The sequence below is a fragment of the Pararge aegeria genome, chromosome Z (genome assembly GCF_905163445.1).
Source record: "Pararge aegeria chromosome Z, ilParAegt1.1, whole genome shotgun sequence".
NCBI classification, from domain to species: domain Eukaryota; kingdom Metazoa; phylum Arthropoda; class Insecta; order Lepidoptera; family Nymphalidae; genus Pararge; species Pararge aegeria.
Genome location: NC_053208.1, coordinates 25,002,450 through 25,023,109, shown reverse-complemented (window position 1 = coordinate 25,023,109; position 20,660 = coordinate 25,002,450). Strand labels below are relative to the sequence as shown.

Here is a 20,660-nt window from a genome sequence, read left to right as displayed (position 1 = left end):
TTATAAGTATTTAAGTGTATTATTCATAAAAAATTCATTAGTTATCTTAGTACCCATAACACAGTTTAGCTTACTTTGGGGCTAGATGGCGATGTATTATATTATGTTGTATTGTCGTAGTATATTTATTTATTTAGTTAATTAAAAATGACAAGCTAATATACTTACGATAATAGAAACATAAGTTTTTATATCTTTGTTTAACTACTGCGCTGTCGCTTATATTTACCAGTAAACCAGTCAAGTGTGTCTTCATTTTTTAATTGTGTTTTGGTGTAGATCAAACGCATAACACCTGTACCTACCCCCAGTATAAAATACATTCGCTCCCCTATCATACAGACGTTTTGGGGAATGGAAACACTGTAAAATAGAAAATGAAACTTATCTTCTTTCAGATTAAAGCTCAATTTTGTCCACAGTTCTGCAGGCAGTTCTCAGAGCAGTATCTACCCTTCGCTCCTAATTCAAGGTCGGTTTCGACAATCAATAATCAGTTACGTCAGAGTAAAATGGAAACGAAGGCAATCTCAAAGGGTATTAAGTGATGATACAGTCCGAGATGGTAACCGGTTAGGGGTATGGCAATTATATTGAACCCATACCTCTGATCGGTTCCCACGCGACGCTTTGATCGTTAGGGTGACTACCTACAGTCACGGCAGAAGTCTCCCCCAGACAAACGTGTTGAAAATAAGGAATAGCTCTGTAATTCGGCTCCGTAACAAAACAAAAACTAACTAACCTGGGGCTAAAAGAAACCAAAGAAAGTCGTAACTTTCTTGTGATATATAAATATAGTTCTAATCTCATACTAATATACGCCGCTGAAGAGTTTGTTTGTTTACTTGATGGCGATGGTGATTTACTTGATTACACTTAAATAATTTTCCGAGAATGATCTCGGAATTTGATTTGAAAAATTATTTAAGTGTTGGATAACCTGTACATCGAGGAAGCTATAGGCTACACATCATCACGCTAATCCCAATAGAAGCATAGCACCAATGAATATTGTTACACAATGGGGGTTTTCCTCCTCTTGCGTGCGCTGCATAAACGGTTAAAGTTTCGATAAGATCATATATGCCAAAGTTATTTATATTAAAAAGTAATTAAAAAAAGTCGACAGGCTATGTTTTTTTTTAGGTTGACTTATACGCGGACAAGGGACCGCTAGTAATATTATGAATGCGAAAGTTGGTATGGATGGATTTGTTGCTCTTTCAAGCATAAACTACTGACGGGTTTTGATAAAACTTTAAAATAATATATGCGTCAGGATAATAAATGGGCTATGTTTTATAAAGATCTGTATAAAGATATACAATAGAACAATAACAACAACAATAGAATTTAGTTACCAATACAGATGGTGACAAACAGTAATAGTGATAGGTTTGATGACAGTTCAAGAGTCCTGGGTTCATATCTGACTAAATGCATACATTCCAAAATATTATCGCCGCGGGAGACCGCTTGTTTAAGAATAATACTGCTTTAAGAGATAGCAGTAAGTCTCTTCACATCGGCGCGAGGAATATCGTAAGCATGGGCGGGACATTAGTGCATAGATATGAATCTACTTTAATGTGATTCACTAGTAGATATCAAAGTGATTAGTGTTATGTTCATAAATAATAATAATAAATAAATATACTACGACAATACACACATCGCCACCTAGCCCCAAAGTAAGCGTAGCTTGTGTTATGGGTACTAAGATAGCTGTTGAATATTTCTATGAATATAATACACAGAATTACTTATAATATATACAGATAAACACCCAGACACTGAAAAACATTCATGTTCATCACACAAACATTTTCCAGTTGTGGGAATCGAATCCACGGCCACGACTCAGAAAGCAGGTTCGCTGCCCACTGCGCCAGTCGGCCGTCATATGATTACACTTCTATTATCTTCGGCCGTTCATATAAGAATTCTGACATAGGTGCCTACACAAGATACCTAGTCACAGTAATGACGTGTTATTTCGAAAATATTCCGCAGCACTGGTACTGTCATATTAATATTATGTGGTATACATCGTGTCATGAAATAAGAGCACTGACAGTCTTAACGTGACTGCAGCCAATCATTTTCTACATAGGTTTTGCAAAGTTATATTTTGTGTTAACTAATAAAGTGTCTCTATCATTGCGCTTTTATACATAGTTTTTTAATCAGTAGGTACTTGATGTTACATTGTTGTGAAATCGAAATAAAAAATAAACCAGGCTGAGTTGGTTGTGAGTTTTTTTTAGACCAGGCCAGAGGTGAAATCTCTCGTAGTGTTTAGCTGACGAATTTTATTATCAACTAGTTTGTCTTCATTTTTTAAGTATTTGTCATAATTTCGTAGTTAATTTAGATTCTTTGCACCCTTGTCTGTGTACTGCAAATTTCACAGTGTCCATCAAAATTTATAAACCTCTTATTTTGAGAAGACAATAATAAGTTTTATTGTAACATCAGGGCTTCCGTAGATGATGCTTATATATCAAAAGTTTTTAATTATTTCTGCCTCATATTGTACAAAGTACTACATTATTTTTTGGTATTACTATGAAAAGAAAACTTTAGTGTTCAAACAAATGTTCAACAAATCAATTTCTTTTTTTAATAATCCTACACACAAATAAGTAACAAAAAATAGAGTTATTATAATGCAATAAGAAACAAATTAACTATAATAAAGTGATTTGAGTTTTTTCGTGTGATTATAGGATGCAATGGTTGCAGTTGATTTTCCCTTTTACACGATACCTACTATAGTTAATAATACAGTTTATATTTAGAAATGTATATTTATAAGTGGGTGCAACATGTCCTTTAAGCTTTCGCATTTCCGCAAGTTTCAACAAATAATTACAACCATCGCTATAATACAAACACATATCATATTGTATTTATCTAATGATATAAGATTCATGTATTATGCCGGCCGATTGGCGCAGTTTGCAGCGATCCTGCTTTCTGAGCCCCAGGCCGTGGGTTCGATTCCGACTACTGGAAAATGTCTGTGTGATGAGCATGAATATTTTTCAGTGTCTGGGTGTTTATATGCATGTTTTATTAATGTATGTTATTCATAAAAATATTCATCAGTTATCTTAGTACCCATAACACAAGCTACGTTTATTTTGGGGCTAGATGGCGATGTTTGTATTGTCCTAGTATATTTATTTATTTATTATTATGAAAAACGTATTTTTATATATTTTGAAGTGAGATTGGTATATATAAATATTTAATCAGTAAAACTGCCAATTCTAGCCACCATGACAGGGGAAACTCCGAATTAAAAAAATATGACGTCACTTCTATACAAACATAGTTTGTACCGCTTGAACTTCGAAAATGTATTAAGTATTTTGTGATTTCAAACGATTTATAAGTTTGTTATAATCAATACGAAAATGTAATAATCCTTAGCTATGGAACAAGTACTTTCTAAAGCTCCAATTTGCCGATGACGTCACGAGTACGGCCATGACACCCGTTGAGCTTTATCGCGGGCAATAATTTATTTTAATATAATTTGCAATTTTTATCAAAATAACCTTTTTGTTTCTCCAAAAATAAGATATTTTTTGGATCGTTTATTTGGATAGTGAAGTCTTTAGTAAAACAAAGAATATTCCCTTCCTCGTACCACGTGCACGCAAACTCTAAATTTTTTTGTTCATTGTGATTTTTATGAGACCGCGGGAGATAAACATATGGCTGTCGAACGGTTATAAATTTTAAAAGTATAGCAGTTATTCCTGTACAATAAGAATAACTTTTTTAAGTTTTGATTTTTTAGCGGCGTTAGGAAAAAATCATGGGAGTGAAATTATACAATATAACGAAATGGTTATGGTTATACGATTTTATTGTAACATGATTATAAAGCTATGACACCAAAGACTGCATAGGTTGCCTTCGCAGTGTTTGCTCTGCCTTTGTTTGGGTACCTACTGTTAAAGTAAGTTTGGAAAGTCCTTTTAATTGGGAATCATAGACATTTTCTGCTCCAGCCATTCTGCTATTGAAATTTTGTAATTCCAACCTCCAAGAAAACAGGATGAAGGTAGTTGGGGATACATCTTCCGCCAGCACACTTTATACGATGCGCACACCGTCACAAAAACGACACCCTGAAGTTAGCTATAGTCGACATTTTAGTTTTTCAAAAAAAGGTTTGACAGTCAAAGGGCTCATTCCTGTGAATTGTACAAAAATCTCAAATTTTAATGTTTAGTGAAACTTGGTGGTTCCATAATGACATAACTAGACAAAGCGTTATAATAAAACTTTCACTGCATTAAATACCTTTTTTTACTGTTAGTGTCGATTTCTCTACAAAGAGAACTCTTCTTTGGCGAGAACAAGATTTTTATCTTGTTCTCGCCAAAGAAGTACAACTTCTAACGCGTGTGCATAAGTACACACAGGTTTTTTTATAAGAGCGCGATATGAGCGAATTCGAATTTGGAAGCTGGACGCGGTAATTTGAAATGCGCCCTAACGTGCGACGCTCGCCGCTGCCGATCCGTGCACATTGTAAAATGAACCCTATACTGCGACGTTGCCACTACGTGCAATTTTCCAATGCTACTGATATTGTAAATTTTCGAAAGTTTGTAAGAATGGATGGATAGATGTTACTCAATCAAAGTTCCATCATACTCGCTGATACATCAACATGCAAAATTTAAACATTTAATTGTATTAATAATAATCTTAACTATACATATATGCAACGTGTAAATAAAAACCGAAATACTAGTTCACAGGCTTAAGAGGTACATTATGTCTCTGAGACTGTTGTGTGAATTCAAAACCTACTTTAGTTAAATAAGAAATAATATACTTAATATTAATATAATATAGGTTTTGTATTTTTATTTTTGAAGTTATACTTCTATTGGCGCGTTAGGGAAAAAGATGAGAGTAAATTTTCACGATGTGCGCGTACATCGTCACAAAAAATCAACACCCTGAAGTTAGCTATAAGGTTTGACAGATTGAATTGTACAAAAATCTCACTTGTTTGTCCAATAATGAGTCTATTAGTATTCCAAATTTAATTATGTTTATTATGTTAATTTCTTCAATTATGTATATATATATTTTTTTATGTTTAAAGAAACTTTGTTTAGATAATGCGTTATAATAAAAGTTTCAATGTATTAAATAGCTTTTTTCTATTGTTAGTGTCGTTTTTTCTACAAACGTAAAATAAGGCGAAAGATGAAAATTTTAAAAAGATTTTTGTCTTATTACGCCAAAGAAGTATAAGTTCTAACGCGTGTATATAAATACACACACACGTTTTTTTATATTTTCTCTTCGATTATATATTTCAATTATTTATTTTTACTCTTGCTAGCTCTTGCACAGACTCCGGTCTAATTCTGCTGCATCTTCCAAGACACCAGCACGGCATGAGATCATTTATCTTCTCCCACAGCTTTATCAACTCACAGAGCATTGATGCACATGTGGAAATAATATCCAATTAATATATGTGTAATAACAAACGGGGGTAAACTTCTCCTATTCCATGTTCCCGCTTTAGCAGATGAAAGCGTTAATTATTTGTCAACTTTATTTTGACACATATAATAAAAGAAGCGGTGATAGCGCATTGTGTAGGAGCTCAACTAACTTAAAGTTATATGCGTTTTAAGTAATTAAAATATCACTTCAACGGTAAAGAAAAACATCGTGGGGAAACCTGAATGCCAGAGAGTTATATGTTAATGTTTTCAAAGGTATGTGGAGTCCACTAATCCGCACTGGGCCAGCGTGGTGGGCTACGGCCTTAACCCCTTATCATTGTGGGAGGAGACCCGTGCTCTGTAGTGGGCCGGTAATAGACCCTTGTTATAATGATGATGATAACACGTGTCGCAGATTGTCCTGGTTTTGTTAGTTAATATGGTGGTCCTACTATTTTCACGGTTGATCAAGCACTCAGGAAGGTCTAATATTAAATCGGATGCAGTCAGACATTTGCAAGGAAGGCTCCTAATTGAATTTCCGGGCATATATACCTACTATCGTTAGACTGTCTCGTAGGTTTATGTTCATCTAAGGATGACGAGGTGCTCGGTTAGGTATTGAGAATTTTCTGTTGAATATATTTTCAGATTGGAGTTAGGAAGTTGGCGGTGTACAACCCCCGCGTGCCTCGGAGAGCACGTTAAGCCGTCGGTCCCGGTTATTATCACATGTGATAGTAGTTTTGTAAGCCCACCATCCCGGTATGGAGCAGTGTGTTGGGTCATTGCTGAAACCGTCTCAACTATGAAAGGCGAGGCCTATTGGCTGCGGATGCTTATATGGCTGAGTAAGGAAAAAAAACATTTTAATACTAATCTAGTTATAGCAACGCAATCTATTTCTATTAACGATAACAACTGAACTGAACGATTACATGTCGGTGACAATTCGCGGGACGTGAAAAGAAGTAGATATGCAACAAGTTCAAGGAGATTTTCCTCAGTCTGGACCATTATGGTCACTAGATGTATAACGTCGAAGTATTAATGTATTTTTTTTTCTTTCGAACGAATTAGTGATTGATCGTAATCGTTTTACGATTAGGCTTAAGATTAAATTTTAAGCATGTACAATCTGGATTAAATGGACCAAAATAGTAAAATTTTTTTGGTGATATTTGCAGCCCTTTCTCCAAAGTAACATTAGATGAGATTTGACTGGACCCTCTCCCCCCTTCAACATTTCACGTATTCTATGAACGCCCCCATAACAGATACTCAGTGACTAATAGATGTTCACCGGGGGCTAGTTTCGATTATCTTATTAATAGTTTGAATAGTGACTATTTAGATGTAAATAAAAATGTTGTTCTCTTAATAGGAGACAGTTTGAATGTCAAAAAGCATCAAATTATAAGATGCATTGATAAATTACTAGCTTTACATAGTAAAACTCAATGTTAATTCGTTATGTGTGCCTTTCCTTACTGTGGCACATTTAGTTCAAAGCAGAATGAACATATTTATAATTTAAATTTATTAATTTATAACCTGACATGCCGTCATAGTGACGCAGTTTTTTATTTTGACATCAATAAATCCATGTCATCCCTATTGTCTAGAGATAGTTTAATTTTATCTAAGAAAAGTAAGCATCACTTGGCATCTTTACTAGCTTACAACTTAAATGATACTGTTACAAGTATTGTAACTAAGTCTATTGACACCTCTACATATTGTACTTCAAGTACCACCAATATTTCTAATATTGACCCTAGTACTTGTTCTAGTACTATAATTAATTCAAATAGTTATTTAAACTAGACAGTGAGACAACGGGGAAGCTCTGTAATATGAACATTGTACATCAAAACATACAGAGCTTCACCGGCAAAGAATTAGAAATAGAACTGTTTGTTGAAAAATTCAATATACACATATTGTGTATAACTGAGCATTGGCTCACTGGAGCACAAATAGCAGTTAACATCAATAACTTCAAAATGTCAAGTGTGTTCTTTAGAAAGACTGCTATTCATGGTGGATCCTTAATTTTTGTACGCAATAATATAACATGTAAGGAGCGAAAAGATATAGTTAGTCTTTCTGTGGAGCGCATAATTGAACTGTCTTGTGTGGAGCTGGAGCGTTTTATAATAGTGTGTGTGTACCATCCCCCCTCAGGTGATTTCAACCAATTCGAGGATGTAATGGAAGATGTCCTTAAGCGATTGTGTATGTCTACTAAAAATGTAATAGTATGCGGGGATTTCAATGTTGATATCTTATTACATAATACTACTACGACTAGGTTGTTAAACTTATTTAAATGCTTTAATTTGAATAATGCTTTCGATGAACCTACTAGAATCACAGCAACTTCAGCATCTTGTTTAGATAATATTTTTTTTAACTGTGATATCTTAGGTAAATCGATATTAAACAATTTAAGGTCAGATCATTGTGGCCAACAAATTACTGTTGTTGGTACAAATAGAAATAAACATATTGTTAAGTACAGGCCGATAACTCAGAGTAAACTGACGCGATTTGAAGGTGAAATATCAGCCAAAATTCCTGCTCTCTTTTTTGAAAACTGTCATCCCGACAATCTTTATCGTACGCTTTTCAATGAAATAGAAAGTGCATTTAATAAAGTATTTACTTTTAAATACATAGATTCTAATAAAAAAATGAGGTTTAGTGATTGGGCGACAATAGGCATTTACAAAAGCAGGGATAAGTTGTATGAGCTATATGATGAAAAACAATACAATCAGACTCCAACCTTCCTTGAATATGTAAAAAGTTACTCCAAAACATTTAAAAATGTTTGTAGACAAGCTAAGTCGCTATACATTAAAGATCGGATAGTAAAATCTGAAAACAAAATACAAACAACCTGGAAAATTGTTAATAATGAATCTGGGAAAACTAAATCTCGAGACGGAAATTTTGAATTAATTATTAATAATAATATGGTAACTACTGATACAGAAGTTGCTAGTACTTTTGAAAACTTTTTTCAGAATGTTCCTATTTTGTTAACAGATTCACTAAATTCCTCACCTACTGCAGCTCAGAATTTATTAAGAGGCAACATTAATGAGTGCAAAGTTTTATTTCATTTCAAACATATAGATGCATCGGATATCAGTAAAAACTTCAAGTTGTTAAAATTAAAGAAAACAGGTGATATATGGGGAATGTCGGTAAAGGTAATATCTCAAATTATTGACGTCATTGCTCCTCTTTTAGCCATAATTTTCAATGAATGTGTTGATTTAGGTACTTTCCCGAACCTAATGAAACATAGTAAACTCATTCCTCTATTTAAATCTGGTAATAAAAATGATATAAACAATTACAGACCTATCTCAATCTTACCAGCTCTTAGTAAGATATTTGAAAAAATTATATTAAATCAACTCTTATATCATTTTAATGTAAATAACTTACTACACCCTGAGCAGTATGGCTTCACTAAAGATCGTAGCACAACGGACGCAGGCGCTAAACTTATAAAACATGTTTATGATGCCTGGGAATGTTCACAGAACGCCATGGGTGTTTTTTGTGATCTATCTAAAGCTTTCGATTGTGTTGATCATAAAACCTTGCTTCTTAAGCTAAGCCACTATGGTATCCAAAACGTTGCACTAAATTTGGTTGCCTCTTATCTCAGCAATAGAACCCAAAGAGTTTGCATAAATGATGCAAAGTCTCAGGGTTCAAATACCTCAATGGGTGTCCCACAAGGCTCGATTTTGGGTCCTTTTCTATTTTTAGTGTATATAAATGATCTACCGTACCATGTCAGTGGAACATGCGACATTGTATTGTTTGCAGATGATACATCTCTAATTTTTAAGACTGATAGGAGTAAAGATAACTCTGACGAAGTAAACCGTGTTATGTCGCATGTGTCGCACTGGTTTACAGTTAACAACTTACTTTTAAATGCAAAAAAAACAAAGTGTGTCGAATTTATCTTACCAAATGTAAAGAAAATTGATAAAAATATAATGATAAATGGTGAATCACTAAAAATAGAGACTTCCACAGTTTTTCTGGGCGTGACCTTGGATAATAAGCTACAGTGGGGTGCCCATATAGATTCACTAGCGGGTAAACTAAGCTCGGCTGCCTACGCAGTCAGAAAAATTAGACAGATTACTGACGTTGAAATAGCTAGGCTAGTTTATTTTGCGTACTTTCATAGTGTTATGTCCTATGGAATCTTGTTATGGGGTAAAGCAGCTGATATCGAAACTATATTTATATTGCAGAAAAGAGCTGTACGGTCAATATATAAACTTAAATCACGCGAATCCCTCCGTGAGAAGTTTAAAGAAATAGGCATACTTACTGTAGCTTCACAATATATTTATAACAATATAGTATTTGTAAGACAACATATTAGTCTTTATACACAAAAAGTGGACATAAACAGTCGACTTACAAGAAATGGTCATAAATTAGTGTCATCTGCATATCGTCTGCGTAAGGTACAGGGATCATTTGTGGGATTGAGTATACGCTTTTATAATATGATTCCTAAGGTGATTTTGGACCTGCCAATGCACAAGTTTAAAGAATTTGTTAAAACACATTTATTAGAGCGAGGTTACTATACAATTGATGAATTTTTTAATGACAAGGTTGCTTGGAAGCATCCGGCTCCGCTTTCAGCTCTCACAAGATAGAAAAATGAATGTTAAAATACAAAATGTAAATTGTTGATGTTGGAAAAGAGCAACTGCTGAGTTTCTTGCCGGCTTCTTCTCGGTAGAATCTGCCTTCCGAACCGGTGGTAGAATCACTACAAACAGACAGACTTGACGTTTCAAAAGTGCTTATATTAGGCCTACTTGAAATAAATGAATTTTGAATTTGAATTTGAATTTGATAGCAGATACGAAACATTGTCTTGTTTTAAATGTTTGCGTCAGGATGGTATTAAATAATGTTCAGAAATACTTATAATATAAAAGTAAACACTGAAACATTCATGTTCATCACACAAACATTTTCCAGTTGTGAGAATCGAACCCACGGCCTTAGACTCTCAAAGCAGTCAATCTTTCGGCAAGGGTCACTCCTACCTGTCCCCCTGCAAGGGGCAACCAAAGAGGATACAACGGAAACAAGAGGGTAAACAAAGGGGATTCTAATAATACAACTATTCGACTTTAATGGCTAAAATATGCTTTCGGCACGAGTCCCTACAAAATGTCCCCAATGCACAATAATGTAGATAAATTACACCATATACAAGTTACTATTTCTGTTTAAATTGTTTCTATATGTGTATATCTTTTATTTTTATTTGTGCTGTATTTGATGTTTAATTCTTTCATTTAAATACTTGTATTGAATTAAGTTATCGTGCTAATATGTATGCTGTGGCCACAGATAAGTGAAATTTTGTATCATTAGTAACCTAACGATAAAGCAAGTTATCCATAGCTAAAATACATGTAGGTAATTTTGTTGGTAGCTAAAATACATGTAGCTAATAAAAATAAATAAATAAGTATTCTATTAATTTAGCCGGTGACAACAACTTTTGCACTTTTTAGAACATTGAGAATAATGGAATAGAAGCAGGCGTTATTTTGCGGAATTCCATGATATACAATGAAAATTGTAAATCATGTACCTAACAGATCTTCAGCAATGTCGGCAGCTACCCTGCTTTCTGAGTCTAAGGTCAGAAAAATATACTAGATGCGATGTCACTCCAAAATAATTACTAAAAAAAAAAGACTTCTCACGAATTAGAAGCCTATTTTAAGCCTCCTTACCTTACCTACAATTAGAACAAATTATGTTAAAAAATCCCTTACCTTTGAAGGCGCCAAATTTTATAATAAAATACCTATACCTATACAAAACGTTAACTCATTCAATGTATTCAAAACTAAACTAGCTTCTTATATATTAAGTAATACCAATAAATTAATACATTAAATGAGTAGATAATAGTAAAATTGAATTTAGCTTAGTCTAATGACGAAGTGTATTAATTTATTATAGAAAATTAAGTTTCCTATGTAAGTGACTTATGGGAATAAATGTCTTTAAACCTAACCTATTTTAGTAAAAAGGACTTTTCCTTTCTTAATGTGCTCGTAATTGACATCCAAACAACTCATAAAGGTTATGTATGTATGTATCTTAAAATATGTCTGTAGATGAAATATAATAATATACGTAGATATATATTAGGTATTCATCGATAACAACTGGAGACGTTTATAGACTTTGTTTTAAACTGATAAATCAAGAACTTAATTCATCGAACCAAATATAACGGTAAGTATAATTATTAAGCGGCCTTAAATGGGTAGTCCATTTTTATTTACGTAGGTATCTTATTGTGTTAATAATGTTTTCATTACACTTTGACGTTTAATGGCGCGGCTTCGAGCGCTGTAGTTTTAAGTCGGAGGTCAAAAGTTCGATACCTGGCAGGGACATTATGGCAATCTATAATTTCAGAATTTTCTCCAGTTTGGTATGGTGGGAGACTTCGGCCGTGGCTAGTTACCACCTGCTGACAAAGACGTGCCGTTTCTGAACGATAGCGCGTCGAAACCGGTTTAATATACGAGTAACTACCATATTTACTCCCTAACAGGTTAACCCGCTATTCCACTACAAGTTGATAGTCTAACTGCATCAACTTGTAGTGGAACAAAAAAAATGAAAAATGAACCATGTTTTCAAAGTATTCAATAACAATAAATATATATTTAAAACCTTTATTTTGTAACTGAAATCTATATTTATATTACTGAGGTTAGGCTTTTTTTTTTATTTACATTAATGAAAGAGGTTTTTGAAGTGAAAACTTGCGATTTTGGGTAGAAACTAAAAGTTATACCTAGGTTCGCGTCACCGATGACGCCGACATGCTCGTTATGGTATGAGCCAGACTAGTGACGCATAGTACATGTAAATGCATTTAATTTATATATATATATATATATACATAGCAATACACCCTATATGTACGCATAGTACATGTAAATGCATTTAATTTATATATATATACGAGCTGTTGCCCGCGACTTCGTCTGCGTCTGATTTTGTTTTTATCGTATTCAGTATCGCTAAGCCTTAAATGAGTACATGTGACTGTCAATTAATTATAGACAAATAATTTGCAATAAAATAAAATTGCGACTATAATTAAATATCTAAGCTATCCTATCTCTTAAGTTGGACCAGACTGCTCACGGTGTGCCAATTTAATTTAAAATCGGTTAAGTAGTTTAGGAGTCCATCGCGGACAAACATCGTGACAGGAGATTTATATATATTAAGATATATATACATAGCAATACACCCTATATGTACACTCACTGTATCATAGGTGTGTTTGACTATTGGGATGGGTAAGCAAAACTCTTAAATGTAAGGTAAACTCTTCTGATTTTTAACACTCTTGTCTTAGCATTAGGTAAAGTTGTTACGATTTATAATAAAAAAAAATCTTTGAGTTATAACACTAACCAGAGACCACACTCCATTACGAACGCATTATTTTGGTATACTAAGATTTAAAAAAAGTATAGAGCTATATTTATCCATATATGATGTTTACTTTTTGACAGTCTCCTTTGTGGATCTTGCAAGTACGAGTATACGTGACATTGGCGAAATACGACATGCTAATATGGCACACCTAGATTAAACATAAAATAGAAACCAACAAACAAAATCTACACATTATCAAATTGCCTGCTATAACTAGGTAGGATAAGAATTAATACACTCGCAAATGGAAAATTCGCAAAAAGCCCACTCCATACTCTGTACTACTGCAATAATTAAATATAAAACTATGTATTATTAATAAATGTAATGAAAATAATATTTACTTACCTGGTTCCGTATAGTATTGCGCATGTTGATTGTTTATACAGATACAAGCCAACTGTGGGTCTCAGAAAGCGAAGCACAACTAAATTATGAATCGAATTTATCTTAACTGTAGACAAGTTCCTACTACACTGAACTATCGATGTATAATCATACAACGCTTGCCAAATACCGGAGCGATGAGTAACTGATGGTTTTAAGCCCGAAGTGGAAATGACGTAGATTGATAATGTCTTATATTCTTATAGAAAGTCGTATGCGTCTGCGCACGATGCTCGATGACGCGGCGCAAGCGGGGGCGGGTTTTGACAACAGATGTATGGAATTAATCGATAGATGTGCGAAATCAGCTCTAATTTCATTTGGATAAAGATGAAATTTTAATGAGCGTTTGATAATCAAATATGGACATGAGCCATAAATGCGATGTTTATACCTACTGTGTGTTTAGTTTTACGTAGGCTATATGATGCTCCAGTAGCTTTAGTACAAGATTTGGTAGCTCGCAATCGATTAGTCGTTTTCGAGTGTGGAATACTTGAACATCGGAGTAAGCTGGACCTTATCAAATTGAGGTAAAGTTCATATTTGCTTAGCTACTAGATATTAGCAATGACTAATGAATAGTTCCTAAGCAATATGACTCTTAAAAGAGGCACATTAGGTTAATTTTACCTTGACGACATAGAGTTTGGTAGGCGAAAATGACTCCTCAGCAAATACTAAGCCTCAGAAGTTAGCTCATTTTATCTTTGTTCAGAGAAGTATCTCTACAACTATATATCTGGTAAATTTCCTTCTAGTTCTAGATTTAAATTTCAAAAACAGGGAAAAGGCCGAATTCGATTTTTAGTACAGTAGCAATAATTTATTTTGCTGCTGCGCATCATAAATTAAATTTTATATTTTACAAGATGTTGCCGGCGTTCTTATTTCGCTTTAAGACGTGGGTTATAATATACATATAAACACCCAGACACTGAAAAACATTCGTGTTCATCACACAAACATTGTCCAGTTGTGGGAATCGAAACCACGGCCGCTTTCCACTGCACCATTGGCCGTCACATAACTACTGGCTAACTTTATACCCCTGTAAAGTTAGCCAGTTACCATCTTAGATTAGGCGGACGGAGATATTTGTGTTGGTAGTATCGGCTATAGGTATAACACCACGCTGCGACCAAAACCACGACCACGCCACGATCATCAATGATAAAAGTTGCAAAAACTGCAAAAATTGTCCTTTTCGAGAGATTCCAATGCGTGCGACGCGACTTGGGAACGGTAAACGTTGCGCCAAAACGACTGAAGTAGGTATGTTCGAATTGTTGGAATTGTTTCTTTAAAGTTCTAAAAAACAGTCCGCGACCACATACGACTACTTTTTAAGGTTGACTCATACGCGGACGAAGACGCGAGGGTCCGCTAGTATCTGTAATTATAAAAAAAACATAATAATATTAAAAGTATAGATTTCATATTTGCGTTGGTTTGAAATTTTGGAACGCGTATAACATACGACATTAACACCCAATCAGTGCAACAAACATCCAATTAGTGCGGACGCTTTAGCGAAACTAGTTTCAAGTCACGTTTACAAGATAGAATTATCTGTGTGCCACTAATTTTAATGAACAAACAAACGTTTTTGTTATGAACATTTTTTTTTCAGTTACAATCACTCCATACTTACAGTGAGATATCTTCTAAACGTTCCGTCAAAATTTAGAACAGTTAGTTGACGGCATCTGCTCTGCTATAATATAACGTAGCCAATATATTTAGATGCTAAAACTCTTTCGCCTTTTAAAGTAAGTAGGTAGGTAAGTGGATGGTGTTTAAAAACAAGTGATGTTTTATGAATGGTTTCATGATGGAGCTGCAAATGGTAACCAATATAGTTAATGGTGCTAACTTTAATTGTTTTTTACTATTTTTAACATAATCGCCATCTCCTCAACCACAGGATGCTGCTTGGTCCAGAGGCTGCTAATTAACATGATTTGTCACTTTGGCAACTATGCTATTTTAGGTCTGCTATTTTTCTTTTACTATGGCAACTATGCCATTATAATTGAATTATCTTAGTTCTAGACGCTCGTAATCACAATGGTCTTAAAAGTAGAAAGAGAATCGGAGTTCCTGTGAAGAAGGTATTTAGAAAGGAAGGAAATTGTATACAAAATTACAATAAACAACCAGTTGATACCTTGGATATGTCTCTGAAAAAGTTCGAAGTTTGTATTCAACGTAAACTTATAGAAAAGTCCTATTATATCTATTAAGGACTACGTCAACGATAAAAATGCTTAGGTGTAAATTATTGTTCTAACCAGGTTGCTTCTTTAATAGTTTTAAACGACAATGTGAGATGGTGAGAACAAAAAAAATAAACAACCGGCTAAGTTTGTTGTGGGTTTTTTCTTAGACCAGGGCGCGTTTTGGACCCTGATAGCTTAAGTTTAAGTTGACGAATTTAATTATCGCCATCAACTCACTTCTATATCATATTTTACATGTAATGTACGTATCAAAAGTGCCATCATTGTCCTATTTCAATAAAGAAATATTTGACTTTGACTTCGACTTAGGAAACCGTGACAGAAGGAAGCGCGATAATTGTTTTTAAATCAATATTGTTGACTCTATCGAATAGTGATGACTTACGGAACTGAGACATGGCCGCTAACTATGGTCCTTATAAGAAGGCTCAGAGTCACTCAGCGGGCGATGGAAAGAGCTATGCTAGGAGTTTCTCTACGTGATCAAATCAGAAATGAGGAGATCCGTAGAAGAACTAGAGTTACCGACATAGCTCAGCGAGTGGCGAAGCTGAAGTGGCAATGGGCAGGGCACATAGCTCGGAGAACCGATGGACGTTGGGTTCTTAAGGTGCTGGAATGGCGACCCCGCACCGGTCAACGCAGCGTAGGTCGGCCCCCAACGAGGTGGACAGATGACATCAGGCGAGTCGCTGGGAGCCGCTGGAGGCAAGCGGCCCGGGACCGTGTATTGTGGAACTCCCTACAAAAGGTCTATGTCCAGCTGTGAACGTCGATTGGTTGACATGATGATGATGATGGTAATGTGATTTAAAATCCCATTTTTATTTAAAAAAATACCTGAATACCTGTTACTCGCTGAGAATGTGGCTTTATGGAAAAAACTACGCATACACTCATGACGAACGTTTAATCTATTTGTTTTGACTAACAACACAAAATAAAATCAAGTAAATCAACTGATTTACCCATTTTTAAGACATACCCCCATACTATAAAGAGATGAAAAGGCGTTTTACACAATTACACAAGTGAAAAAATAGACTATACCTACAGATACATTTTATGTCACTATTTTGGAAATGTAAATAAATCCAATATATGTAAGTATTAATATGTTTAAACAATACTCTAAGATTGCAAGCTGTTTACAAAATAACACACTTTAAAAATAGACTATACCAACAGATCCGTTTTTCGTCACTATTTTCAAAATGTTAATAAATCAAATCATATAGATTGTACATAGTATTTTTATTTTTAAATAGGTACTAGTTTACGGTTACAAGTTGTTTGCAAAATAACACAAGTTAAAACAGATCCATTTTACGTCACTATTTTCGAAATGTAAATCCAATCTACGTTGAAAGGGCATAAAATGTACACGGGTTTTATTGCTTCAACAAAATAGTGTCCTCCTTTCAGCCAAAATAATTGTACGGGCGTTTGTAGTTACGCTTCCCTTCTCTTATCGGGCTGTAATATCAATATCCCTCAATCCAAATACGATTTGGCCATGCGGACACAAATTCAATTAAAATATTTCATAGGAAGCTTGGGATTTTATTGCTAAAACAATTTTTATTATGACGTGTATTAAGTAAGTGCGCGGTTGAATGCGGTGCATTGGAAAATAAATACAAATTATTACGGTTTTGTTTGACGTATTTGGTGTATAGCCGTAACCAAACAATAATAAACTTAGGAAAGTAGTGAAAATAATTAAAAATCAATCTGCCAGCGAAACGAACAGTAAAAGATATATTTTTCATCTTTATGTGGGTCCTTTTTAATTTAAGATATTATTTTCCTTTCAATAAATAAATAAATAATATAATTTATTTTACACTATGCCCTATCCCAGAAGAATTTTATTGTGTTTCACTTAGCTTCAGGAAATAAAAGATCTGATAATAAGAGCTGATAATCTGGGTTAGCTAGTAGGTACTTATATAAAATTGTATTTAAATTCGTTCAGTCGTTTTTGCGGTATGTGCGAAAAGACAGACAGAGAGACTTAAATTTAATTAAACACTTTTAATGATTCTATAGCTATATCAAAGCTTTCCACAAACTTGAAAAGTTATTTAATGTACAGAAAAAGTATATATCAGTAGATACGTTTTTTGTACATTTATTTAATTAACTTTTAAAAATCAGTAGATACTTTTAAAAGTATAAATAGCAATTACTTCTGTTTACACTTTGCTTTTAAATTTTGGCAGGCGCTGCCGGGACGTTCATTTGGGATGGCGATGACTTTCGATGCATAATAATTAAAGGTAATAATTAACATTAAGCTTCATAAACTCTTACTCACTTTACTTACTTCACGGTGAAATTTATAATTTATGCAATTGCAATAGAAGAAATTGTGATTGCATAGATACCAATCGCATCTTTTTAGAATTTGCTTTTAAATTGTGACAGGCAGTCTCTGGGACATTATTTACGTGATTGAAGGTAATTAACATTAAGCTTTATTTGTTATAATCTGTGAAAACCCGACAAGTGTGCATGGTGAAATTTATAATTTCTCAATTGCAATTGCAATTGTAAATAGTTGGAAAATCCAAAAAAGCGCGCCTCATAATCTCATTCATTACAATAAAATTGAGACTAGTGAAAAGTAATAGGCTTTACTTTTCACTAGTCTCAATTTTGTAATAGGCTATTCCTCAAAATACTGAAGCCTATAAAAAAAAGAACCAACTCGATAAGTGACGTATTTCGCTCGCTATCATGACCACAAGATACGGGATCCGCACATACAGATACGGACGTCCAAGACAGAACTTTTTTAAAGATTGTTTAATTAGTTTAAATGATAAAATTAAAAAATAAGAGATTTAAAAATATCATGAGTGTTAGAAATAGTGTTTTTTCTCAACATTTGTCTATTTATATTCACTTATAAAAGCAATAAAGAATAAAAAAGTGACATTTTAAGTTGAAGAATCACTCGATATGCGTCAACTGACAGTAATAATACCCACCTCAACGCTTCGCTTATAGAGGCGTGCAATTGACAATCTGCAATTACTACTTAGTTCATCGTGAAGCTAGCATCTCCGGATTCTTCGGTGTTTAACCGTGACGTGCGAAGAGAGTAAGTACATGTTGGAAAATCTTTTTTATGTGGTGTATTCAGATTGAAGAAACGAATAAATAAATAATTATACTACGAATTGTAGGAAGGTTTATCATGGAAATTGGAATTCCACAAAGTAGCGCCTGCTTCTATGCAATAATTGAGACAAAAGGTTCCAGATAGCGTTTGATTGAAGCACAGAGCAATGATGTTGTTTCTTGTATCTTCACAGAAACGCAATTTCGTCTGTATTTCAACTACCCATTGAAATGAGTACTATAAACATTATATATATTAAAAAACTTACTGAACAGTTTGTTTCATTTATAAATAAAGACAGCGGTATGCTGCGATCAGTAGTTTTTGCTGGTGAAACTGCATTGCAGATGGTGGCTGGTTAGATGGCGATAACAAAAAATAAACCCCAGCTAAGTTTTTTGTGGGCTCTTCTTAGACCAGACTGACTGGGATGCGCGGTACGACAGAGTTATGTCTACCCAATATCTCCTAAATCTCTATAGAAAATATACGAAAAACAGGTAGAGATAAGTATCTCGTGGTGCGCTTGCTAGCCCTATAGGGCGCGTTTGGAACCCTTCCAGCTTTATTTTTAGGTTAACGAATGTATTATCACCATCACCTAAAATTAATGGTAACATATTATATATATGTACGCTTCATATGTGCCTGGGAAAGGTCTACATGAATAAAACATTTTTAAATTTGTCTTATTTTGAGTGTGTCTTAGTCGTTAACGCAAGGTTCCTTGTAAGCAGGCCGCTTTCATCTCACATAAGATACAAAAACAGTTGTTAAATCATTGTAAAATGATGTTGGAAAAGAGCAACTGCTGAGGTTCTTGCCAGCTTTTGTAGAATTTTCCTTCTGAACCGGTGGTAGAGTCCAGTCATACAAACAGTTAGAACCTCTTAGGCTTACTTTATGCATGTACTATTTTATTGATAACTTTACAATATAATTTATAATAACACTTAAAGTATGAGGCATTGAACCGCGAAACATTAAATTAATAAATTAATTAATTTAATGTCTCGCTGTTAATTAATTAATTAAACGTCCCGCAAGATTTTTTCGTGATTAAGGCCATTCCTAGGTTTAGTGAAAACGGGCATTAGACTCCATGGTAGGATCACAGCGACTAAGAATAAATGAATGTTTATTTACATTTTTTTTATTTTGAGGATATAAATTATTGTTGAAAATTTGGCTTAAGACTCTAGAGCCAAATTGACCCGACACTTCACCGAAGATTCCCGGACGTCAGCCTTTATGAGATTAGTATGGCTCTCAAACAATTTAAGAACAGCGTGATGATGGAATCACAGCAGAACCCCTGAAAACGGGTGGAAAACCGATACTTAAAGTCCTTCAGCGGTTGTTCAATTCCATCATTCACCAAGGTACCGGAGTGTGGTGATTTTGTTCATCAATAAAGGTGACAATACCTACCTTAAGAACTACAGACCCATCTCGCTGCTGAGCCATGTCTAGAAGTTGTTCTCGAGTGTCATTACGAACCGTCTCGCGAACAGGTTCGACGACTTCCAGTCTCAGGCTGCTCAGGCTTTATTACCATTGACTACATACATACAGACAGACAGACCACATACATACAATACAGATTAAAGTATTTTAAACCCTTTGTCCTAAGTGTCTATAAGAACAATACTTCCTTTTAAAATCTTATCGTTCGCATGTGCCGCCTTTACAATGATTTAGTATCAAGTAATCGTAATATTGAAATTTTTAACAAAAGGATAAATATTTTAAAAATCAAATTATTAAGCACTATTCCACATAATCTTTAGGGAAATCATATATATATTATTTTTTATGTGTTTCTTTTTTGTTTCAACTTTAATTTTATCTTTACTT

The 20,660-nt window shown here is 34.2% G+C and overlaps 1 protein-coding gene across 1 annotated transcript in view; it reads right to left on the bottom strand.

The window, feature by feature from the left end:
* Window positions 1-13,574, bottom strand: part of LOC120636376 (phytanoyl-CoA dioxygenase domain-containing protein 1) — a 29,413-nt gene extending 15,839 nt beyond the window's left edge. Inside the window, exon 1 of the mRNA XM_039907829.1 lies at window positions 13,392-13,574. Within this exon, the coding sequence (XP_039763763.1) occupies window positions 13,392-13,415 (24 nt within the window). The 5' untranslated portion in view covers window positions 13,416-13,574. The remainder of the gene's footprint in view (window positions 1-13,391) is intronic.
* Between the last annotated feature and the right edge of the window lie 7,086 nt (window positions 13,575-20,660).